At 32.7% G+C, this 20866-nt stretch overlaps 1 protein-coding gene across 1 annotated transcript in view; it reads right to left on the minus strand.

Moving 5' to 3' along the window:
• Nucleotides 1-1359: 1359 nt before the first annotated feature.
• Nucleotides 1360-20866, minus strand: part of LOC108359395 (MAGUK p55 subfamily member 6-like) — a 165348-nt gene continuing 145841 nt past the window's right edge. Inside the window, exon 4 of the mRNA XM_017611245.1 lies at nt 1360-1601. Coding sequence (XP_017466734.1) covers nt 1425-1601 — 177 coding nt within the window. The 3' untranslated portion in view covers nt 1360-1424. The remainder of the gene's footprint in view (nt 1602-20866) is intronic.

Genomic DNA, 20866 nt, shown 5'->3' on the forward strand with positions numbered 1-20866 from the left:
TGATTGTTTTTCTTCGTAATCTTAGCACACGCGTGCCACATTTTTCGGAGGAAATTTACAAAAACCCCACAATGTCCTACGTATTTTTAATATAAGAAACCGTATTTTTCATGCCGTGTGAATTTATAATATAAAATGGGCCGCTTGCTGATTAACGTTCACTACATAATTTTATAATTTCTATAAAAAGGGCACAATTTGCATACTTTAGTTTCGAATTTTTTTTTCTTTAAATCGATAGAGAAATGCAAATGCCCAAAAATACTTAATGAATAATATTTATAAGTTGTACTCTATTTTTAGGACTAAACACCTATTTATATGAAAATAATAAAATCTAAACACCGTAACGATCTGGCCGGCCAGCATTTTAAAGATTTGATTCTAACAAAACGGTTCCCAGGTATTAAACAAATTAGTTACCAATTTAAATTTTACAAGTACTAAATTTTTTGTATGTAAAAGTTTCTATAAACTTATAGTATTAGTAGCTTAAACTTCCAAGATTCACTATTCTACTATACGTATAAGCAAATAGACATTAGAACATTTATATAAAATGTGGCAACCATAACTGAGCGCGACGCACTAATACCACGACAAAATCACACTGTGTTAGTGTGCCCAGCATTGCTTTACAAGATCTAATGCAATATTAACGGCTTAGGCTTTTTGGAGATATCGCTGTCAAAAATTTCAAATCTTTGAAACTTTCGCCGGATGACAAAATTCTTAAGAGTAGCCGATTGCCGCTGATGGGATGTAATCGCGTCACTCATGAAGGTATCCATATTTTGTATTGAAGGCTCCACCTTCGACAGGAGTTCCTGATAGTTTCCATTATTCATCCTTAAAAACATTTAATTTTCTACAGATATTTTTTTTTTCATTCCCTAAGAACGATTACAACCAAATTATGTTTGAACAAACTTAAAACAAGAAAGAAGTTATAAACAAAAACGTGACGCACTCCTTATAGGTACGCATATATGTAAGTAACCAGCGCTGGAAATTCGAACACACGCTGATTATTATAAACAATTATATCGGTACCTTAATACACAAAGGCCCTAATAAACAGATTTTTCGAAACTGCGTTTTGCACAGATTTTGGAAGGATGAATACACGTTCAATAAAAATTTTAAAGTGTTAGTACCAAAAACAACGGAGATAAATGCCACTTTTTAAAAATCCCTACCTGTTTTTGACACTCTTTTGATACTGTTTTTGGCTTCTCCTGTAGCTCTCCTAAAAAATTTGTAGGTTATGGCCTTTGTGAATTAAGGTAACGTTAAGCTAAAGTTCTACGAAATATATATGCATATTATCGGTGCATTTAAAATAGTTTAGCCAATGAATAGCTTGTATGCAATTGCAATTTTATTAGAGGGAAAATGTTTAAAAAGTAAATAGCTAATGGATTTTAATATATCCAATCGACCGGTACCCACTGCTCTTCATGGCTCATTTGGTCTAGTACTTTTACCACTTGTTGAAAGGTACTGTCAAAGTTCTCATTTACAATAACCATGTCGAAATACTTCGCATACCGCCGTTGAACAAACGAGCTTTCCTCCACTGTAGCAATCAAATCATCTTCCTGAAAAAAAAAAACTCGTTCAATTTCTATGCTTAAAAAATAAACACAAAAGTGCTTCTGAATATATAGGTACAATATTAACTCTTTAAATAAGAAGATTTATCCCTAGCGCCCTTACATATGAGGCGGCATTATTTTTTAAGTCAGACGGATTTTGTAAAAAAATTATGTCATACCTACGATTCGCTTCAAATTTTTTTAACGGGTTCTATAAGCTGAGGATTTTTTACAAGCTGTTATTTAAGTTACTCATCCCGCGCAAATTTCCAATCGATTTTAAACTAACTTTCGACAAGCTAGAGACTTGAAATTTTCAGCATAGTTCCGATCACGATGACAATGCAATTTAAAATATAAATGAATTCCCTAGATGGTGCAGGCGTCTTGATATAAAGGTGCTCTAAACACTGTAGCTGCCGGCGCAAGTAAATAAATAGTATATTATAGGCGATCCTGCAGGCGAAAAAATTTCAGTTAGTGCAATGTGCTTCTTCTGAATACTTTTAAGGCGATGTGGATAATGCTAAATAGTCTTGTGCCATGGGTTGGTATAGGTAAAAGGAAAATAATTGATAAATAAACGGGAACAAAAACCTTTATTATTCAGCTTTGTACCACGATTGTTTATCAGAAGAAATGGAAAAAGCAACAAAGTGGAAGCGGTAGAAGTTATAGCAGTTATTTCGGATCTCACCACATCTTCTCATCAGACTTTTTTTTCTAGACCTCAGCAGAGATCGTACCCGCATATCGATGTGCAAAGTCCCAAGCGCTAACCCCTGAGCTATGCACACCCCGTAAACGCTTGTTGCTAATTCATTTCCTTATTCAACCTACTGCTATCAAGTGAAGCTGATTTACCGCAATTTACACTTCACAGCATGGTTGTTATTCTTAATTCCATACATGACATAGGAAGGCCCATCACAAACTATTAATTTGTCAATTCTTTTGTGGCTAATTAATATTTATTTCAATAGTGTTATTGAGCTTTATACCACGATTGTTTATTAAGAAAAATGGAAAAAGCAACAAAGTCTAAGCGGTAGCCTAAAACTATACTATGGATCTATTTCATGTATGGAATTAACAATACAACCATGCTGTCAAGTTTAAATAGCGGCAAATCAGCTTCACGTGATACATAGTAGTACGTTGAATGAGGATATGAATTAGCAACAAGAGTTTACGGGGTGTGCATAGCTCAGAGGATAGCGCTTCTGACTTTGTACATCGATAATGAGGGCTCGGTCCCCGCTGAAGTCTAGAAAAAAGAAGTCTGATGAGGAGATGTGGTGATCTCAGAAATAGCTGGTATAACCTCTACCGCTTAGACTTTGTTGCCTTTTAAATTTTTCCTAATAAAAAATCGTGGTACAAAGCTCAATAACGTTATTGAAACAAATATTAATAAGCCACAATAAAATTAAAAAATAAATAGTTTGGGATGAGTGTGCCTGAAACTATACTATGGATCTATTTCATATATGGAATCAACAATAACAACCATGCTGTCAAGTTTAAATAGCGGCAAAACAGCTGCACTTGGTAGTAGTAGGTTGAATAAGGAAATGAATTAGATACAAGAGTTAACGGGATGTGAATATGCTCAGGGGTTAGCGCTTCTGATTTTGCACATCCATAATACGGGTTCGATCCCTGCTGAAGTCTAGAAAGAAGTTACAAAAATTTTAATGTCATGTACAATCGTCTTACAGCGTACATACATATGTATGTAGTTAACTTACATCAGAGCTGTCAAGTAATGATTATAAATTGTAATGATAACCGATTTAATTAATTCTTTTTGTTAAATCTGCTAAATGATTAATTACCATTAGTTCCACCTTTAAATTAATAATTACCGATTACCATTAAAAATAATAAAAAAATAATGGTATTTTTAGCCAATTGGAAGAAAAAAATCAAAAATAATCAATAAAACTAATGGGATTAGTTTTACAATAAAATTGATTTTTTTTATTATTTTTGATTATTTATAATTATGTACATTATATTCTGTGAACATAAATATTCTTTCTTCTTTCAATACAACTTAAAGAAACTGCAAGAAACGATAATATTGTAACAAAGAACATAATACATACATATATAGATATTATATACATAATACCTTACGTAATAACGTCTACTTATACAAACAAAAATTAAACAAACATATTCACTGGAATTACAAATTAGCATTAGCTTTTAATAATACCAAGTTTTCGAAAGAAAAGTCGGTTAAGGAATGGTGCCTGGGTGTATTTATAGTTCCCGCAGAAGAAAAAATCATTTCGACAGGGCCTGATGATGTTAATGGAGTATTGAATAGTATGGCAGTCTCTTTTAATAATTCATAGAATTTCCAAACTTCTACTCCCGTCTTTGAATCACTTAAATAACTGTAAATTTGACTTTGAATAAGATTCCTTATATCATTTTTATTAGGAGAACCCTGCTCAATACTCGAATCATCTTCATCATCGGAAATACAAAAACTCTTTTGCATTAAACACAACCACATATGTTCAAGGAATTCATTTACCATCATCATCGAAATTAAAAAAATTAGATCGTTTTGATATAACTTTACTTTTAGGATTATCAATCTTAAAAGAAAGTCTTTGATTTTGTATGTGGCTCACAAACTTAAGAATTTGACTGTATTATGTATGGGAGCGATGCAGTCTAATGTACATATATAAGGTCCATTCATTTGCAACCGAGCTACAGGTCGGTTGAAATATATGCGACCTGAAGAGTAGTATATGCATGATTTATATTTTAAATAAGTATATATATTACGCGTCGGCCGCTGTGGTGTGGTAAGCAGTGCGTGCTTTCACTCATCAGCACCTGGGTTCCAGCCCTGGTAAAAGCAACATCGCAAAAAAATATAGAAAATGGTTTTTTTTTTTTAACAGCGGTCGTCCCTCGGCAGGCAATGGCAAACCTCCGAGTGTATTTCTGCCATGAAAAACAGCTTCTCATAAAAATGACAACATCAATGCGCACGCCACATATCGGAGGAAAAGCTCGGCCAAACACTAACATATGTATAAGCGCCAATCTATTGTTATTATTATATATATTACGCAAATACCTCGCATAATTACTAATTTCTATTGTTTTTTGTGTCTAAATTTCGTTGAACTAATCACATGTTTATTGCCAGCTACCAGCAGAATTGCTTAAGTAGCTAAAAGGACATTTTACCCGAGTTGAGCGCTCTTTTGTCGCTCGCTTAAAAAAAAAAATCAGCTATTATTTCATCGACATTTGAAATGCTTCTTTTCTCAACAATTAAATGATTTATTTTAATTAAAACTGTAAAATCCCCGAAAATCGGGGTGCTCCGTGGTCTAAAAAGTCTGCATATTTATTTACTCTAAAAACCACATGCATTTCTTTTGGTAGTTAACTTTAACTTGGCAATTGGGCAAGACCAACTGTACTCAATACGCCATGCGTTAAGCAATCCTCTTGCTAGGGTCTGACCTTGAGACTTATTAATTGTTATTGCGAACGCTACAATAATTTTGAATTGGCGTCGTTTAAATATAGAAGCAAGTGTTGATTCGCTGGGCTGTTATTTTATATGGGATAGTATAATTCGAGTCATATGTTTAAAGTCGGTGCTGATCTGATGACCTTCACATTAAAGATCCGATGAGCATAACAAATTAATTATTTATTTATAAAAATCAACTTAAACTAATTTTTTCGGTATATAATGGGTTTATTCGAAAGAACATATATTAACATTACCTTGTTGATGGTTTCTGGCTCTATCGTAAGAAATGCCCAACATACGCCTTAAAGGCCTGAATAGTTAATAGATTGTTCGCATTATATCGGTCCTTCACGGCATGGCACAAAAAGTCTAAGGGCGTGAAATCGCGGCTCCGAGGGGGCCAATTGACTTCATCGAGACAGCTGATAACACAATTACCGAACTTTATCGCTCAAAATAAAAATCGAATAGACGGCAACCCTAACCAAAAATATTTTCAAACTAAAGTTTTATTAAAACTCTTTCTTTTTCCACTTATATTTTAATATTTCATTAAAATTGTGTAAAAGCTAAATAAATTAGGCTTTTCAAACAGGTGGCAACCTTCTGCGAAGCATTTGCAAACTGAAATCGTTTAAAGCTCTTTCGTCTGATACTTTGATAAATAATTCAATTACCCGAAGAATTAAATTGAATTTAATTTTTTTATCACCTGGCAACTCTCCTAAACAGTTCAGATATAAATCCTTCTCAAACCCATGAACGATTAAATCACCTCTTGTAGAATTTATTTAACTTAACTTATTTATTAACTTAATTTATTAAACTTAATAATTCATTTAAATTTAAACTCTCTTCCAACCATCAAACAAAATTGTGATGTTTAAACTGAAGATTTCTTAGCATTCTTTCGTTTAACACCCATATTTTAATACTGCATATAACTAAATTCGGCTTTTAATGCAGGTGGCAACCCTTTTCAAAACATTTTCAAATTACTACCTTTTTAAATTCCTTTAGTCTGGAACCCTGTTGGGAAACATTTTGTAAATTTCCTATGTAATTTCCCTGTATAAAATTTAGTTTGATTTTTCAAACAGGGGCAACACTTTCACAGTTAAGAAGCAAAGCTTTTAATAACCATTTCGACTGATACCTATGACAACTCTTTTCAAAAAATAAACCCTCATTGCACATCTGCAACCAAGCCTTTTAATTTGAAACCTCATTTTTGAAAATCGAGCGAGGGATGGGATATGATGGTATTGATTTATAAATAATCTCAACTTGATTTTTTAAAAGGTGGCCATTCTTCCCGGAAAAGTAAAAGCCTACTGCACATCTACAAATCAAGCCCTTTAATTTGATACCTCATTTTTAAAAATCAAACGAATGGTACAGATCTGATGACCTGGACAAAAAGTCCTTTCGCGTATATATATAGATATAGTTACATTCGACTTTTTAAACAGGTGGCAGCCCTTTTTAAAAGTAGTTCCGAGCTAAGATATTCTTAAATATTCTTCGTCTAGCATTGCGATACATATTTTAATCAACTGATGAAATAAGTTGAATTATATTAATTGAACATGTGGCAACTCCGCTAAATATAGTTCAGAAATAAAGATTTTTCAACCCGCCTTCGCTTAATACCCATATTTTAATAAATCATTTAACTTATTTAATTATTTGAATTTAATTTTTTAAACAGGTGGCAACCCTCTTCCAACACCTCAAAAATATTTTGTGTGTTCAAACTAAGGTCTTCTTAATATTCTTTCGTTTCACATCATTATTTTGACATTTCATATAACTTCTGGATAAGTTAATTAAATTCGACATTGCAAGAAGGTGGCAACCCTCTTCAAAATATTTTCAAACGGCCACCTTCTGAAGCCCCTTTGGTTATGCGCCCATTTGTTGAAACATATTTCTCCTAATTAATTGTCTTACTTCAANACCGATGGTTTTTGAATATCGACAGCATCAATGGTTTTGTAAGCACTATCTATAATTTTTACTAATACATACATTATTCAGTAAGAGTAAAAGCCGGCGGTACCTTCTTTATCTTTTGATGTCGGAAAGGACATTTAGCAAAGCAGGGCAAAGGATTTCAGAGCGCAGATGCTGCTTAAAGCTAAAAATCGTTGATAAACTTTTGTTCCTTAACAGAAATATAGACATATTTTAGAAATTCTGATCTCATTTTCAATAAAAGTTGTTATGTTATTTTATGTTTGTAGGGTAGTCTGATTTTTTGAGTTTTGGTGCGAATCAAACTACTTTATTCCACTTTTTACACGACGAGGACGAGCACACCTAAAAGCTAAACATTCTAATAACAGAATTATTAACAAAAACCAACAACCATATGGTCAAGTTTAAATAGCACAGGAATAGCTGCGCTTGATTGTAGTTCGCTTAACAAATGAAATAGTGGAGAAAACAAGAGTTCATGAGTGATGTCAGCAGAGTAAGACGTGCTTTTGCAGCGCTCTTAAATATTAGTGTTTTTCCTCGGAAATATCTAGAAATTTGCCAAAACTTGCTAATCTACTGGTGTTCGCGTGTGCTGCGAGTTGTTCCTGTTGCGGATACCTACGCACTGAATCACCTGACCTATTTTAACGCTTGCTTCACCTGATAGCTTAAAAAGTTCGTACAAACATGCATACATAGAACAAGAAAACCTGCATCCCCCCTAAAACTCCTCTCACGCCGGCATCAGCTATGTTTGACAGGATGGAGAAGAAAATAGAAGAGCACAGAGACCCAATCATCCAACAGTTGACTGCGGTAATGAAGAAATCGGAAGAGAGGGTTATGCAGAAGATTGGAGAGCTGGCTGCTGAAACAGCAAATTTAAAGCTGTCTATAGCAGCTATTGAAAATCGAGATCACGTGCACTGGAGTTCTAGCTCTCCGCAGTGAACTGATATCTACTCAGGCACAGCTCATTGCTCTCGAAAGCAATGCAGTTTCCACCGATGTGATAATAAACGGTCTGCGGTGCAGCTCATCATAAACCTCCGACTTTGCGTGATGCTTTTCGGCTGCGTAGTGCAAAAAGTAATGGGCAAAAAAGCAGCAACAACTGACCTATTGTTGTTAAGCTGTTCTCTGCACATGATCGCAATCAGCTTAAGAGCTATTGCTGTGTTCTGTAAAACCAAAAAGAGATCGCTAGCGCTCTCCGATGCTGGATTGCCTGGTTATGGATAAATTTTTCTGCATGAGAGTTTGCCAAAAATGCTGCGTGAAGTGATGTCGTATGCGTCGGAGCTTTGGCGGAAGAAACAGTTGGCGTCAACCTTCTCCATCCGTGGGAGAGTTTTTGTACGGCTTAAACCAAGCGAGGAGCCCAAACTGGAGAGAAGCAGGGCCGAGGTTAAGGCTCTTATTAGCACTAGAAAATAATTATGTATATGTTCGTTTTGAAATCCTATTTTTTATTGTGGTTAGTTTATGCCAGCTTAGAAGTTAAGTTAGTTTTATGCTTGTTCTCTTTCTTCCTATGCCTAATACTCTTGAATAGTTATTTGTTTACTGTCTTATTTCCATGCGTTAAGCAATTTTTCTTTGTTCCTGATGCTCTCCATTTCCAGACAACCGGTCAGGTACGAGCATGATTTTTAATTTCGACCAAACTCAAATACATTGTTTGTTGGTCCAAATAATGAGACACGTATTTTTTCTTTTGGCTCGGAAATATGGTGGGAATATGTGATTTTGTATTTCGAAATGATGAATAATGAAAATCAATAATTATATCATTCTATCTTGAAGTGACAAGAATTACTGATATTTGAGTAAAAACATTGTTGGAATCTATTAAATTTTGACAAAGTTATGGGCATTTAAAAAAAAAATTCTCACTGTCAATTCGAATAATCGATTTTTGCCTGAAAAAGAAAATCGCGTTTAATTCGGCCGAAAAATTTTTCCGAGCCAAAAGAAAAAATACGTGTCTCATTATTTGGACCAACAAACAATGTAAATGAGTTTGGTCTAAATTAAAAATCATGCTCGTACCTGACCGGTTGTCTGGAAATGGAAAGCATCTCCTTTGATTTCGGTCTATAAATGTGTATGTTATTTTCGCTTGTTCTCAATTTGCTCTGTTCTCTTGCTTACATTGATTTTTTGCTATCACATGCATTTATGTTTTGAAGTCTTTTTATTTTGCCTACGCTTTGCGGTTACTCATTTTTCAGCTGATGGATTTAAACCCCAGTAGGAAATCTGCCGGCAGCATTGATGAAAACCATAAAATTTTAGTAAATATTTTGAGCAAACAGTCTAGTGGCCTTAAAATGTGCATTTTAATGCGCGAAGCCTTAACGGACTACCTTTATGGACTACGTTAGGAATGTCTTTGGGGGATCGGGCGTTGATGTTATCTGTGTCTCAGAAACATGGTTCAAAGCTAATATTCCTGACTATTATTATGGAATCCCACACTATAATCTTATACGTCACGATCGAACAACAAAAAAAGGAGGAGGTGTTGCAATATATTACAGATCTACCCAGTGGCGTAGCCAGGATTTGGCTTTGGGGGGGAATGAAACAAAAAATTCCATCGACAACTTAAATCTGTGATACACAATGGCTAGAGGCGTCGCCTGAGTGCATTCTTCATATATTTATGTATGTGCCAGTTTTACCGTTATATATTTTTTATCTACAGGTTTATTCCATGGGGTCTTCATGCTTTATTTAAATTTAAAAAATTAAATTACTATACCGTTTTAAAAATCTGAAAATTCACTGCGGAAATTTTTTTATTCTCTTTTTGTCTTCGCCTTCTCGTTTTTGGCTTTATAAGTTTTGAACCCACCATTCACATTCCTAGGCAAGTTTTGAAAGAATATTTTCGATACTAAATTTTATTAAAACAAAATGTCGAAATCAGCTTCATCTGACACTGTTTCTAGTCATCGTTAATTAAAAAAGAGATGTTCTTAAATATCATAACTTAACGACACTCACATATTGACTAGATTTGACTATTTATTTTATTATATTTTTATTTTAATTATTTGTTTATAAAAATATAGTTTATTCCTTAACAAACACTAAATGAAAATAAGTTTAATCTTTGAAAAACATCAAAAAAAATCGATAAACTTTCGTAAAAATTTCGAACTTTCTATTTAAATTTTATCTCTTAATATTTTGCAGTTTAAATTTAAAGTAGCTGTGATTTACAGTTGATGTATGCCATATTTTTGACGATGTCGGTAATTTTCTTCCATATTATCTAAGTATGTTCGACGATTTTTTTAATGAAGAAAACGAGCAACGCCTTTATCAAAAAAAAATATTAAAAATCAACGATAAGTCGCAGATATGTATTTTAAACTTGCGCTTTATTTGAATTGATCGGGCTACAAAAATGCATACTCAAAATATGTATTTCTAGGAAATCTAATTAAAAAGCTTTACGAAAGGGAGTACTCCTGATTGCAAATATATATACTTTTAGCCGCCGGAAGCTTATAGTTTTTAAGTTATTTGTTGTTAAAGTTTGTAAATTGAACTAACCTCTCGGCGCTATTTCACACAATAAACACTATATTTATGTACACAATTCGGCAAAATAGTTGCATTAAAACCCCGCACAATGAAATATAAACATCTTTTTTACATTTATGATGTATTTTTAGTAAATTAAGTAAGTTTTTATAATTATCACGCTCTTATATATATATACAGAACTGTTGATTCAACCATGGTTTCACACTGACATTAGAAGAGTGCTGCCACATCTAAAAAAATAACAATAAAAGAGCATAGTTTTTATCGTACCCGTTTTCCTGTTCAGCGTTGAATTAGTAGTAACACCCCCAATATATAAAAAAAAATGACAAGCGCCGCAGGCGAAAATTTCCACTTTAAAATATGGTTTAAAAAAACACCGCAGGCAAAAGTAAAAATACACAATATTATGGTTTATATGTATATTATGTTTATATGTAGAAATTTTCATTATTTATCGAAGTATTGATTTGTATGGGAAAAGCGCCGCATAAACATAATATACATATAAACCATAATATTGTGTATTTTTACTTTTGCCTTTTCGCGTTATTCAGGAGATCCGAGTTCAATCCTCGGCAAGGAAATCTTTTTAATCAAATTCTTTTAAGTTTTATTGCCGAAAAAAAATTATATTTTTTATTTTATTTAACGTTTGGAAATTTTTTTGATTCATCTTTTTTCTTTTACTTTCAGCTTCTCAAATTTTTAGTTTCTCCTGTTTTAAAAAGTTATTTTTTTCATTTCGATTAGTTTTTAGAAAACTTATTACTAAACGATAAATATAATAACAAATTAGCACATCTTTCAATTACCCATTCCAAATACAGAAAAAAGCTTTCAAGATAGTTGCCGAAATATAAAGACTTTTGTCTCTCGAAAGACTGAGGTGAGTTGAAAGACAGATGCCAGAATTGGCCTGTTATTGGTCTTGTTTGTCTTTTAGCAAACAATTTAATTAAATTTAAACAATTTGTTTCCCTTTTAAAGCAATAAAATCTGTAAATCAAAAGAAAATAAGATCAAAAAAGCAAAAAAATTCAATAAAGATAGTTTATAAAAATTAAACAAGAAAAAAGAGGAAACAGAAAATTTTTCTGCCCTGGGACTCGAACTCGGATCTCTTGAATGGCACGCCAGTGCTCTGCTCACTCAGCCATTGCGCCTGTTGAGCCAGTGCGCGCAAAATGATACAAATGCTTATTATTATATTTTATTTCAAACTGAACGAAAAAAGTGAGTCATGCCACAAAAATGAAGGGCGGCAACTGGGGCCATACTTAAATTTTTTATTTCATAATTTTGAACTCTGAGAGGAAACATTAATTAACAGATTTAATGATCATTAGTTAAGTGCCAGTTAGAGCTAAGTTAAGGAACGTTTCTGAGTGCGGCTTTATGTTGCTTTTTAAGTAATCAGGCAAGTTGCCATCTATAATGTTCCTAGTAAATTTCATTGTGTAGTAAAAAAGTTGTTGATTAACACTCAGCCAATTTAATTCGGCCAACATGTCTCTTTCTAAGGATGAATCGCATGGCTCTGTTTTGTTGCTTTTGCAATCTATAAATTTGACTATCTCTCATTATGAAGAAAATAGTTGGACAATAAGTAAAATGAGGTTCGATTATAGATCTATATACCATCGTCTTATACCTTCTACTCAAGTATCTGCAGGTTCTCTGCGTAAAGTATAATTTTTTTGCGATCTTGCCTACAGTATAATCAATGTGTTCGTTAAAGACTAGTTTATCATCGATCTTTATTCCTAGGCATTTGAATGTATTAACTTTTTCCAGTGCTTCATTGTTTATAGTTATTTAGAGTTAGCAACTCACTGTTCTCAAAATTTCGCCTTGATATAACCATAAACTTAGTTTTATTGACTTTCAATTTAAGTCGGTTCAATCGTATACTTTATTTAAGTCATCTTGCAATTTAGAGGCTATTTCAGCTATATTTTCTCCACTTTGCATAAGCAACGTATCATCAGCAAATGACTTAACTTTCACAGGAATACCTTTTACGGAAACCTGATTGTTGCTGTATAATAATCTTATTATTTTCCAAATATTGTACAAGTTGATTTTTAACCACTGTTTCAAGTATCTTTTCATCACAGGGCACTGTGTTATCGTCAGCTTTAATAGTATTTTTTGTTTTCTCCACTGGTACGACAATGGCAGTTTTCCAGTGATTTGGGACTATACCTTTCTCTAGACTTTCGTTAACAATTTGAGTGTAAAAATACCCAGTATAAGTTATAGAGTCTTTAATGACTCTTTCGGATAATAGTTTCTTACCACCAATCTTATTTTTGAATTTTCTAACTATATCTAGGATGTCATTCGTTGATACGCTCTGGAATTTAAAGCTTATGGCTCCATTACCAATAGACATTATTTCACGATTACTAGGATCAATATTTAAGCTGATTTCCATCACACTATCAATGAAATAGTTATTCAGTGAATGTGCTATTTCACTTTCATGTGTGAAAAGTTGGCCTTTTATTACTTCTTATTAATGACACTATTATCTTTAGACATAGATATGCAATTTTTCAAGTGTTTCCACATGGCTTGCTATCTCCTACATTACGTGTTATTTTGTGTTCAATGTATTTAGCTTCTTCAACCTTTATTAGTCGTTTGTATTTACGCCGGGTAATATTATATTCATTGTAGAGCGACATTGTAGAGATTTAACTTATGCTTGTTTAGGTTTGCCGTTCGAAATCATACCACTTGTTCACCAGTTTAACACGGATTTCTTTCGAATATGTCAAAATGCTCATAGCATTTGATAATGTATTATTCAATAATGCAACCTTATTATCGATACTTAAATTCTCAAAATAGCTATAATTAGATTGCCGCAATTGGTCAACAAGGCAATCACTAGTGTAATATTCCCAAGAAGTTATCATTTTCCTAGCTCTCATTTGAAACATTCTTTCCAACTTGATTTTAAAGTAGATAGTTTCATGATCAGTAACTCGATGGTCATCAGTCTTTTACAAGAAACATATTGGCTGTTGGTAAATAATAGGTCTATCATTGTTTCTGAGTTATCCCCTTTTCGCGTATAAAAATCAATTTTTTGGTCCATTGCGAATGACTGAAATAAGTCCACTAACTGCCTACTGTAAGTTGTGATTTTGTAAAGATTTATATTGAAATCACCAATGAAAACAACATTATCATGTATTAAGCAACTATTGTTTAAAATATCGTTTAAGTGTAAAATAAAGTCTGCATCACTTGAGCTAGGAGAATGATAGATTAAGCCTATTTGGTATTGGGGAAAAATATTTTTAATTATTATTAAATATTTTTAATTATTATTTTTTTACACCAATGATTTTTTTCATATGTGGAGTTATAACTTGTGGAATATCCAATTGATTCATGTACGTATACTAATACACCGCCCGTATGTCTACTATGCGAATTACAACGAACAAGTCTATAGGCTTTTATCTGTAAGTCTTGGTTAGTTATATCTTCAGTCGAGCAACTCTCTGAACAACGAATCAGATGTGGCTTCTGAATTTCTATTAAGAGCTCTAGCTCACACTTATTAGCGATGATACTATTAATGTTTAAATAAATACAATTTAGTTCATTTATTTTTCATTGCTAAAATCGCATTTTACTTTGAGTGTTAGCCTATTTTTTATATGCTGGACAATCTATACTGAAAGCATAATAAGGGTATTCATCAAACCTTATAAATGCATTGTAAACCGTATAAACTTATAATTGTGTAAACCTTATAAATGAACTGTCAAAATTTGTATGGAAACTCGTTTACACATTTCTGATAAATTTATCCAGCGATTTCACTGAATAAACTTGATAAACTGAACACAATGCAACTCTGTCGCAACTCTAGCTATGGTTTCTTAGGCAGTAATCGGGATCCGCATAAAAAATTTGCACGCAAATTCAACAACGATATGATCCTGATAGAGATCTGGTTCAATTATTATCCCGTCTGTTTGTTTTGTTTCACTGATAATTCGCAAAGTTTGCTAGCCGTGATAAATGAATTCATACACAACCAGACATTCTGCCATTGTTTCTTATAACTTGCTTCAAATAAATAGCCTTTATGTTATATGTACATTTATTTAAATAGATATCTCGTAAATATAATTTTTTCCAATTTAGTGAGGTAGTTTCTATAATTTCTTTATCCCCGTGCTAGTAGTATAAAGTTAGTGACACGGCGCTTTATAACCAAAGAAAACACGACTATTGTCGCATGTGTAAACGAAAAGAGAGTGTGGGTCGTTCATGTAACAGAGTGCATAAACTTATAAGATTATCTGCTTGATAAAGTTATCGGCTTAGATGAATACCACTAATGATTTACATCGACTTCAATAACTTTTCTTAACCAATTCGCTACAGTTTACGCATTTAACGATAGCTGAGGTACATTCTTTGCTATCATGATTTCCAGCACATTTGCTACATGCATTTTATTGGTACATTCAACATGCATTTTATTGGTACATTCAATCGCTTTGTGTTTATATCCCAGACATTTATAGCATCGTAATACATTTAGATGTTCATAAACAACGCAAGTGTCCCACTCGATATTAATTCTTTTTTGTTTCAGTACATTTTCATACGTGACTGCATCAGTTTCTACTAATGCTTTCCTCCCTACGATTTGTATTATCATACATCTTTAAAACTCTGAACTCTTTTCCAGAGCACACACCGTTCTGCTTGGTTAAGCATTCTACGAGACGATCATTTCCAATTTTTTCAGTTAAACAAACTATTTTAAGTATCTTTTTTATCTAATTTTTCTCTTTTGTTTTCTGTGCTTCGTAATCATTCCCAATGCCCTCTCTTACTTTTTGTTGTACCTGTTCACAAGCGTCTTTATTTTTGCATTCCACTATTATTCCCCCACTATTTATCTCTTTCACTTTCATTACAAGGCCGTCCGTAGGCTTTACTACTTTTTAGTGCTTCCTTTGTTTCCTTAGCTTTTTTGCTTTTATTTTTTGGATGCGCTCTCCGTAACCTTGGTAACTTGAGCATATGACATTTTCGTATTAACATTATCATTAGCTACGCGTAAATCCTTTAGCAACTCATTACTCTTATGGAATTCTTTAGACACATCACTTATGATCTCATTTTTCATAGCGTTCATTTTTACTTCAATATTATGCTCCAAAAATCAGTTGAAATCTGTTATAATGCTACGTTTTATCTGTGAACATTTATTACTAAATATTTGCTCAACTATCTGTTTCACATCAGAAGCTTTCATTTTTGATTGTTCACATTTATTGATTAAATGTTTAATCTCAATAAATTTCGTATTTGTGTCTGACAACGCGCATTGATTACAGAACCATTTCAAATTAATATTTTCTGTTATTATTTTTATCTCATGTCTCTTTATGTTACTGCATTTCAAGCAAAAATTATAACCACACCCACCAGAGCATATCATTTTGTCTACTTGAAGCAGTTTCGCAGTACACTTTTTACATTTTGCCGGCATCATGTACAATTTACCATAAGGAGTATGGCAAAAATATACACCCGCAAAAGTAAAAACTAGGCAACAATAAAATTAATAAAGGCTGAAATTTAGTTTGGCAGTTTGCTTGAAATGCAGTAACATAAAGAGACATGAGATAAAAATAATAACAGAAAATATTAATTTGAAATGGTTCTGTAATCAATGCGCGTTGTCAGACACAAATACGAAGTTTATTGAGATTAAACATTTAATCAATAAATGTGAACAATCAAAAATGAAAGCTTCTGATGTGAAACAGATAGTTGAGCAAATATTTAGTAATAAATGTTCACAGATAAAACGTAGCATTATAACAGATTTCAACTGATTTTTGGAGCATAATATTGAAGTAAAAATGAACGCTACGAAAAATGAGATCATAAGTGATGTGTCTAAAGAATTCCATAAGAGTAATGAGTTGCTAAAGGATTTACGCGTAGCTAATGATAATGTTAATACGAAAATGTCATATGCTCAAGTTACCAAGGTTACGGAGAGCGCAAGTAAAATTGTTATTAAACCGAAAAATAAAAGCAAAAAAGCTAAGGAAACAAAGGAAGCACTAAAAAAGTAGTCTACGGACGGCCTTGTAATGAAAGTGAAAGGGATAAATAGTGGGGGAATAATAGTGGAATGCAAAAATAAAGACGCTTGTGAACAGGTACAACAAAAAGTAAGAGAGGGCATTGGAAATGATTACGAAGCACAGAAAACAAAAGAGAAAAATTAGATAAAAAAGATACTTAAAATAGTTGGTTTAACTGAAAAAATTGGAAATGATCGTCTCGTAGAATGCTTAACCAAGCAGAACGGTGAGTGGTCTGGAAAAGAGGTCAGGGTTTTAAAGATGTATGATAATACAAATCGTAGAGAGGAAAGCTATATTGCATTAGTAGAAACTGATGCAGTCACTTATGAAAATGTACTGAAACAAAAAAGAATAGATATCGAGTGGGACACTTGCGTTGTTTACGAACATCTAAATGTATTACGATGCTATAAATGTCTGGGATATAAACACAAAGCGATTGAATGTACCAATAAAATGCATGTTGAATGTACCAATAAAATGCCTGTAGCAAATGTGCTGGAAATCATGATAGCAAAGAATGTACCTCAACTATCGTTAAATGCGTAAACTGTAGCGAATTGGTTAAGAAAAGTTATTGAAGTCGATGTAAATCATTATGCTTTCAGTATAGATTGTCCAGCATATAAAAAACATGCTAACACTCAAAGTAAAATGCGATTTTAGCAATGAAAAATAAATGCACTAAATCGTATTTATTTAAACATTAATAGTATCATCGCTAATAAGTGTGAGCTAGAGCTCTTAATAGAAATTCAGAAGCCACATCTGATTCGTTGTTCAGAGAGTTGCTCGACTGAAGATATACTAACCAAGACTTACAGATAAAAGCCTATAAACTTGTTCGTTGTAATTCGCATAGTAGACATATGGGCGGTATATTAGTATACGTACATGAATCCATTGGATATTCCACAAGTTACAACTCCACATATGAAAAAAATCTTTGGTGGAAAAAAATAATAATTAAAAATATTTAATAATAATTAAAAATATTTTTTCCCAATACCAAATAGGCTTAATCTATCATTCTCCTAGCTCAAGTAATGCATACTTTATTTTACACTTAAACGATATTTTAAACAATAGTTGCTTAATACATGATAATGTTGTTTTCATTGGTGATTTCAATATAAATCTTTACAAAATCACAACTTACAGTAGGCAGTTAGTGGACTTATTTCAGTCATTCGCAATGGACCAAAAAATTGATTTTTATACGCGAAAAGGGGATAACTCAGAAACAATGATAGACCTATTATTTACCAACAGCCAATATGTTTCTTGTAAAAGACTGATGACCATCGAGTTACTGATCATGAAACTATCTACTCTAAAATTAAGTTGGAAAGAATGTTTGAAATGAGAGCTAGGAAAATGATAACTTCTTGGGAATATTACACTAGTGATTGCCTTGTTGACCAATTGCGGAAATCTAATTATAGCTATTTTGAGAATTTAAGTATCGATAATAAGGTTGCATTATTGAATAATACATTATCAAATGCTATGAGCATTTTGACATATTCGAAAGAAATCCGTGTTAAACTGGTGAACAAGTGGTATGATTTCGAACGGCAAACCTAAACAAGCATAAGTTAAATCTCCACAATGTCGCTCTACAGTCGGGGGATTGGAATGAATATAATATTACCCGGCGTAAATACAAACGACTAATAAAGGTTGACAAAGCTAAATACATTGAACACAAAATAACATGTAATGTAGGAGATAGCAAGCCATGTGGAAACACTTGAAAAATTGCATATCTATGTCTAAAGATAATAGTGTCATTAATAAGAAGTAATAAAAGGCCAACTTTTCACACATGAAAGTGAAATAGCACATTCACTGAATAACTATTTCATTGATAGTGTGATGGAAATCAGCTTAAATATTGATCCTAGTAATCGTGAAATAATGTCTATTGGTAATGGAGCCATAAGCTTTAAATTCCAAAGCGTATCAACGAATGACATCCTAGATGTAGTTAGAAAATTCAAAAATAAGATTGGTGGTAAGAAACTATTATCCGAAAGAGTCATTAAAGACTCTATAACTTATACTGGGTATTTTTACACTCAAATTGTTAACGAAAGTCTAGAGAAAGGTATAGTCCCAAATCACTGGAAAACTTCCATTGTCGTACCAGTGGAGAAAACAAAACATACTATTAAAGCTGACGACCTATAACACATTGCCCTGTGATGAAAAGATACTTGAAACAGTGGTTAAAAATCAACTTGTACAATATTTGGAAAATAATAAGATTATTATACAGCAACAATCAGGTTCCCGTAAAAGGTATTCCTGTGAAAGTTAAGTCATTTGCTGATAATACGTTGCTTATGCAAAGTGGAGAAAATATAGCTGAAATAGCCTCTAAATTGCAGATGACTTATGGTTATATCAAGGGGAAATTTTGAGAACAGTGAGTTGCTAACTCTAAATATAAACAACGAAGTACTGGAAAAAGTTAATACATTCAAATGCCTAGGAATAAAGATCGATGATAAACTAGTCTTTAACGAACACATTAATTATACTGTAGGCAAGATCGCAAAAAAATTATACTTTACGCAGAGAACCTGCAGATACTTGAGTAGAAGGTATAAGACGATGGTATATAGATCTATAATCGAACCTCATTTTGCTTATTGTCCAACTATTTTCTTCATAAAAATTGCAAAAGCAACAAAACAGAGCCATGCGGTTCATCCTTAGAAAGAGACATGTTGGCCGAATTAAATTGGCTGAGTGTTGATCAACAACTTTTTTACTACACAATGAAATTTACTAGGACCATTATAGATGGCAACTTGCCTGATTACTTAAAAAGCAACATACAGCCGCACTCAGAAACGTTCCTTAACTTAGCTCTAACTGGCACTTAACTAATGATAATTAAATCTGTTAATTAATGTTTCCTCTCAGAGTTCAAAATTATGAAATAAAAAATTTAAGTATGGCCCCAGTTGCCGCCCTTCATTTTTGTGGCATCACTCACTTTTTTCGTTCAGTTTGAAATAAAATATAATAATAAGCATTTATATCATTTTGCGCGCACCTGCTCAACAGGCGCAATGGCTGAGTGAGCAGAGCACTGGCGTGCCATTCAAGAGATCCGAATTCGAGTCCCAGGGCAGAAAAATTTTCTTTTTCCTTTTTTTTCTTGTTTAATTTTTATAAACTATCTTTATTGAATTTTTTTGCTTTTTTGATCTTATTTTCTTTTGATTTATAGATTTTATTGCTTTAAAAGCAAACAAATTGTTTAAATTTAATTAAATTGTTTGCTAAAAGACAAACAAGGCCAATAACAGGCCAATTCTGGCATCTGTCTTTCAACTTACCTCAGTCTTTCGAGAGACAAAAGTCTTTATATTACGGCAACTATATTGAAAGCGTTTTTCTGTATTTTGAATGGGTAATTGAAAGATGTGCTAATATTGTTATTATATTTATCGTTTAGTAATAAGTTTTCTAAAAACTAAACGAGATGAAAAAAGTATCTTTTTAAAACAGGAAAAACTAAAAATTTGAGAAGCTGAAAGTAAAAGAAAAAAGATGAATCGAAAAAAATTCCAAACGTTAAATAAAATAAAATATAAGAATTTTTTGCGGCAATAAAACTTGCCGAGGATTGAACTCGGATCTCCTGAATAACACGAAAGTGCTCTGCTCACTGGGCCATTGCTACTATTACAGCAAGGTTATCGAAATTGAAATTTATTGGAAACAAAAAATTTCAAAATCATTCGTTAAAATTACTTAAGTAAAGGTTTTTTTTACTTAACTTTAATGTTCATTAAATGCCGTTAACGAATCATTAACTGACTCTGAGAGGGAATTTTTTCAAATCGTTACACCTTAAATAATCGTTAAACGACTCTGAGTGCGGCTGATAAAGTATGTCAATAATGTACACTCCAAAAATACTCGCAATCAAAATGATTTCAATCTACCTGCTTTTAAAACGGAAGCAGATAAATGTAACTTGTATTATAAAGGATTAAGATGCTTAAATGAATTACCAAATGATGTTAAGTCAAGCAATA

The sequence above is a fragment of the Rhagoletis zephyria genome, unplaced genomic scaffold, assembly GCF_001687245.7.
Source record: "Rhagoletis zephyria isolate East Lansing unplaced genomic scaffold, Rhagoletis_zephyria_1.1 Rzeph_scaffold_00382, whole genome shotgun sequence".
NCBI classification, from domain to species: domain Eukaryota; kingdom Metazoa; phylum Arthropoda; class Insecta; order Diptera; family Tephritidae; genus Rhagoletis; species Rhagoletis zephyria.